Raw genomic sequence first — 6,203 nt, 5'->3', positions numbered from 1 at the left:
GGCAGCTACAGCCCTCGCTCCGTTGTTCCAAAGGTTCAGATTCACTGAGTTGTGAAAAGGTTGATTCAGTTGATTATGGGTGGCCAACAGGATTCAAAAAGTCATTAAAAACTTTCTGGGTTCTCAGAGGAAAAGACCAAGCTATCTATTGGTTCACAAATACAATAGTTTTTTTCTCCAGGGGAATTTTTTTCTCTTAGTATGGGTCAGTTTCTAGATTCAGTCTATAGTTTATTTAAATCCTCTGTGATTTAATTTAATTTAATTTGATTTTTCATTTTAACAATATTCATTTTACCGAAAGATTTAAAACAACTTTTTAATGAAGGAATTTTACTGTTATAGAAACTATGTCTGAAGTTTTTAAAAGTTTTAAAAGTACTACCATTCTCTTGACCTTAATTGTTATGCAGTGAGAACAGCTACAGATTTTAAATGCTTTTAGAACAGGAAATTAAAGTAGTAATTTTTATAGAATATTAAACTCATTCATGTTTGAACAGGTTAATAATTTATTTGGCTTCAAAAAGATTAACTTGACTAATAATCAGCTATTTTTTTATAATTTGCCACTTAGTTCTTTTTGTTAATGGATTAATAATCTCTGTGCCCTGTTCTGGTGTGTCATTTTCCTTTTATTTTCCTCAGCATATGATGATGTCTGCGGTAGTCCGTGTGGTAGTAGTCATCTTGGGTATTACACTGATTTTCTGCCTTTGTCATTATGTGTGCGTATGTATGCGTATACACACCCACACACTTTATGACAGATGTTCCCTGTTTTTCAAAAAATATAATTTCAATTAATTTATAAATAAAATAGTGTAGTTCATGATTGAAATGATTTAATTTCAACAAAAAGTCTTTGAAGTAGTTTTTCACCCACCTTGAGTCTACTAGGAAAAATTAAAAAAGAGAAGCAAGCAACACATGGTTCATGTAAATTTGTAGAAGATCAGATCATGTTTGTCCAATGAAGCAGCATCAGGATTACATTTTAGATTTCTCAAAAGCATCAAAAACCCAATATATTATTTGTATTTGCTTATGTTTTCAACACTAAGTTACTCATGACTATTCACAGCCTGAAAGTATTTCCTAAAAAAAAAAAAAAATGGATCATGGGCATAGATAGTATTATTAGATACTTTTCTCTTGTAAGAAATGTATGCATTTGTAGCATACCTTTACTTTAAAAGTTTAATAGTAATATCATTAGACATCAAATAAAAAGGCAGGAGTGACAGCTAATTTAAAAATAAACTATGCTGATAAATGTTGGCATTATAGGGAAATTTAGAAAACATACAGAATCATTGCACAAGATAGGAGGAACTCTGTTTATATGTTTAAGAATGTCAGTATAAATAGGGATGTTTTTGTTGCTCCCCTTTAGAGAATAACATATTTCGTGGAGTCTGATAGTTGTTACAACATAGGACTCACGTTAAATTAAGAATAGAACTTCCAAAGAACGTGGGTTTCAAATGTTTATTTGCAGGACTGACAGCCTGACATCAGTGCGTGGGACACAATAAATTAAATAAATATTAAATAAGGAAAAAAGTATCCAAAAATGCAGAATTGTAGGGAACACACAGAAATAAAAAAAACCCTCAGTACTGACCAGTTACCTACAAATATGGAACTGGCAAAATCACATCACTCAAACTAGATATAGTTACTAAGAAGTTCAAGTCTTCATATGGATACAAGACAACCCTTTGGATAATAAAGAGCATGATTCAATAAAACAAACCACTGTAGTAATGCCACTCACTTCACTCTGTGTGGTTGAGTGCCAAAACCCCCTGTACATTCCTGAAAGCTGGATACCAGGCTGTTCTCAAGCCATGCAGCTGTTTAAAGCACCCACACATTCCTGGCAATGGTTTTTGTTTTTGTAGATTGCAGCCACAAAGCACCATCAGATACCCAACCTACTGATGGCTCCTTAACACCATACAACATGTCTATATTTTTCTGGGTTAGTCTCTGCTAATTGAAAAAAACCCAAGGCAGAGGTGCAGTCCCTCTCAAAACTCTCGCATATGACACAAGATCCCAAAGACCCAGTACAGAGTAAACAGCAAAACGGAGGTTGGTGGTGTCTATTTTGCATTCAACCTATTTGCATTTCAGAAGTGTGAGATGAAATAGGACCTATGAATGAATCGTAGGTTGACGCTATTAAACAGGTCTTAAAAAGGAATTAATAAAATTTCTAAATGACTTACTAAATTACCTGTTAAGTGACATTTCTTGAATTAAGGCCACATCTGGAAATGCAAGAAGTTTCAAGGTCAGATTACTGAGCGACTACATTTTTTCCAGATGAAAAATTGCAACAGAATTATAATAAAGCTGCAATCCTAGATATTTTTCATGAAAATAGTTTGTGCTGAAAACCATTAAATTTAAAAGTACACTATTGAGGATTGGAGTGACTTTTTCATTGCTTTTTAAATTGGTTCTTAAGATATCATCTGGGAAAGTTTTGCAACTTGTTCACTAAACACACTAGTAGAACAGGAGAGCTCATAACTAGTTTTCCACCAAGTGACACGTAAGCCCCCAGGCTTTGGGTTTTGTCTACCTGGGACTACAAAAATGGACTAGCAAGATTGCGGTCAAGCATCTGTCACATTACATAACATGGTGGGTGGGCTATGTTTGGCTTGGGAGACAACATGCTATGCGACTCTCTAAGGCAACACTGAAGAGCTCCAATAAAAACAGAGGTGGTTACTTCTAATTGCATGGAATGAAATTCACTGGAAGCAAACACAAATTGATTCCATACACAACAGTCAACAATCACAATAACCCCAGCTTTTACCTCAGTGACGCTATAGGTAGGAAGGGCAAGTCTTTTAGCATGCAAATGTCCTACCACTTAGTGCTGTTTATGTAGCAGTGGAGGCACCCGGGCAAAATAACAGCCACCAGATTGAGGCCTTATAACATGTTCCTCTAGTCCCCAGATAGAAGTCTTATCAAAGCATAACAGGAGATGGGAAACACCTTTCATTTTCTCATCAGGATAGAACGGCCATTACAGTATTACTTTTCGCAGGTCAAAACCAACAATTGTTCTTTTGAGCTATATGAGAGGTAAATGTAATCACTATGATTTAAATGTGAACTAGGCCAAGCACTCCTGTTCTCTGCAGCAAGCTACTAATGTTTACCACCAAAACTTGCAGTTTGCTTGAACTCAATGCCCAGATTCCTTTAAGAATTCTGTAACTGGGAATCCTTTTTCAGTCTCCCCAAATAAGAGAGAAAAAGCAATTAATCCCAGTCTTCGTATAAGAAATGAGGATGTTTGCCAGGAACTAGGACTCTCCTGTGGTACAATGCAGTGCAACAGAAATTCTACAGTCTCCTTGTTTAATGTCACTTCCCCTTTACTACTGACACCTATTAGTAAAAGTATCAGTACTCAAGTCAATAAATGAGGAAAGGGGCAATGGCAGCTCACGCTTTCAGCTGAGACAAAGAAAACTCCCTTTGCTGAGTCTCAGCCCCCCCAAGTATTTTACAGTTAGGAAAAGTGCATGAAAAGACAATCAAGTGATAAGATGGTCAAAGAACCTTTGTGATGACAAAGGATTACAGGTAGTCCTTGTTTAGTGATCACAATTGGGACTGGTAACTTGGTCGTTAAGCAAAGCAGTTGCTACATGAAACCGTGATTGTGCTTACGATCTTACTTGAGCTTTCCTTTGCTTTACAGACTTGCAAAGGCCATAAATGCAAGGATTGGTCATAAAGTTAATTTTTCATCACCGTCATAAGTGCAAATGGTTGCTAAACGAGGAAGTCACTAAACGAGGACTACTTGTATATTACTTGAGGGCTCTTCAGTTAGAAAACAATTAGGAAGAACAAACAAAGTGAACAAAATATTCCAGACAATGCAGTTCACAGTCCAAGATGTTGCTCAGCAAGTCTACTTATTTGACAGATTTAAAATGGAGTTAAATGTCTGATTCATTCAGGATTGGTCTACCAGACACTATTATACTTAATTACTATATCAAGCCCCCCTATTCAGAAACAGTATCTCACTGAATGCAGAGGAACAGTGGAAAAGTGCTATCCATTTAATGGGAAACACCAGGCTGATCTGCATATATCTTAGGCCTAATCCAGCAGAACTCTTTTTGTATCATAACTAAGAACCTTGCTGGTTCCACACTGCATATCTAAATACATATTTATCGTCCAGGAGTAACATCACAGTATGCTACTGGCCCAAATAAAAATCTAAACAGAACAAAAGGTTTCTCATAGGTAAAGAACTTCTCACATTAAACACGCAGGTGAAATGACTAAAATAACAATAATATATACAACACACATTCCAATTGCACACATTAACTGTTCCATTACTTCCCTGATAATTATCGGTATAAATATTTCCGAATCCATAATTCAGAACTATGTCCGACCCTGAGAAAAATTTCCATGATCAGCATACGCTATCCCATGGAAGGCCTCTAGTACCTTTAGTCCCTGCATAAACATGCCCACGACCCTTTGCATAACTGTGGATTTAAGCCTGCAATCTTATTCACCCTTACTTGGGAGTCAGCTTACTTCTGAATAGATATGCATAGCACTGCACTGTCAAATTGTACTTATTAGAATCATACCCCACATTTTCTCAGAAGCCCAAGCCAGATCTCTCTTCATTTTATCCCCACAACAGCCACTCGTAGAGGTAGGTTGGGTATTGACCCAAAGTTACCAATGAGCTTCCAAGGCTGAGAGTGAACCTGAACTTGAGTCTCCCTAGTCTTCGTCCAACATCTTAACCTTTATACCACACTAGTGATCTGTTCCCATACAGTACAGGCTAAGAGCGACAGTTTCACTCTATACAGAGCAACCTAGAATATGCAGCAATCATTTTGTTGATATGGAGCTTTACTGCCCTCACATAAGCAATATCAGTTGCCTGGAAAGACTGAGATACTGGGACAGGAGAAGAGAAGGGCAGGTTACAAGATTATAGTTACAAAGCCAGCCAAAAGAAAAACACATTCAGTAGAACAAGTCAGGAGGATAATGAACCTTGAAGGTTGATTGCATATGTCACAGGGAAGATTCACGGAGAGACTCAGAATCTCCTTAAGCAAAGACAGCGATTAAATCAAAATATGCATTCAGTCACTGTCCCTTCTCTCCAAATAATCCATTTCCCCTCAGACTGCATTAAGTGCCCCGCTTCTGCTTTCACCAATCTACCTAGGTATACAACCCTACCTTTTCTGAAGAAACATGAACATTGGGAAATGTGGGAGAAAATAAGAGCTGAAAATGGCTAGTGCAAAAAAGTTGCTTCCAAGTCAACCCAGAGGCATGTCCGAACATTACAGCTCTACATGTACACTGCTGTAGGATTTGTCCACAGTCCATTCACTTTGGTCCTCATTTTCACTGTTTATGTATCGAGCCATTTCCTCCTGGAACTGGAGCTGTCGCCTCTTATTGGGATCAACATTGATCCAATTATTGGCAATCCACTTGGTTCCTTCAGTGACCAAACAGCCTCCATGTAAGGAATATTCATCAACATCACCAACCCAGCCTGCAAAAAACAAGATTCCAGGGATTGCTCTCATATTACTGTAGCTTAATCCTTTTCTGCAGCTATAAGCTTTCTAAAGTAGCCAACCAAGGATAAATAAAAACTTAATACAAAGAGCAATGCTGCCCCGGGAGGAAACTTACCTTCCCCATCTGACAGGTAATTATACCAGAAAACAGCAGTGCCTTGCAGAGGTTTTACACGTAGATTTCCCTTATCACAATGCTTTCGAGTATCACGTAGGTCAACGTCATTCTGGATTAGAGACTGAAGAAAAGATGTTTATTGGGCTACTGTCTTGGGGAATATATAAATATAAAAGGACCTCTTCAATTACCATTATTCGTACCACCTTATATAGAGATCATTAAAAGAGATAAAATAAATAAAATAAATAAAAATAAATCCCATAAAAAGAGAGCCAGTTTGGTCTGGTGATTAAGGCACCAGGCTAGAAAGCAGGAGACTGAGTTCTGCTCCTGCCTTAGGTATGAGAACTGGCTGGGTGTCTCTGGGCCAGTCATTTCTCTCAGCCCAACTCCCCTCACAGGGTGGTTGTTATGGGGAAAATAGGAGGAGGAAGGAGTATTAGGTATGTTTGCCA

At 37.6% G+C, this 6,203-nt stretch overlaps 1 protein-coding gene across 1 annotated transcript in view; it reads right to left on the bottom strand.

Annotated features, from left to right (window-relative positions):
- Positions 1 to 946: 946 nt before the first annotated feature.
- P4HTM (prolyl 4-hydroxylase, transmembrane) overlaps positions 947 to 6,203 on the bottom strand; it is a 28,168-nt gene continuing 22,911 nt past the window's right edge. The window contains exons 8-9 of the mRNA XM_088134469.1: positions 5,743 to 5,866; positions 947 to 5,599 (exon numbers count right to left, since the gene is read on the bottom strand). Coding sequence (XP_087990595.1) covers positions 5,382 to 5,599; positions 5,743 to 5,866 — 342 coding nt within the window. The 3' untranslated portion in view covers positions 947 to 5,381. The remainder of the gene's footprint in view (positions 5,600 to 5,742; positions 5,867 to 6,203) is intronic.

Source organism: Python bivittatus, unplaced genomic scaffold (genome assembly GCF_059951505.1).
Source record: "Python bivittatus isolate LINGU-HERP-01145 unplaced genomic scaffold, Pbiv_v1 ctg000080_np1212, whole genome shotgun sequence".
NCBI classification, from domain to species: domain Eukaryota; kingdom Metazoa; phylum Chordata; class Lepidosauria; order Squamata; family Pythonidae; genus Python; species Python bivittatus.
Note: the sequence above shows the minus strand (reverse complement) of the source record. Positions and strands in the feature narration are given on the sequence as shown.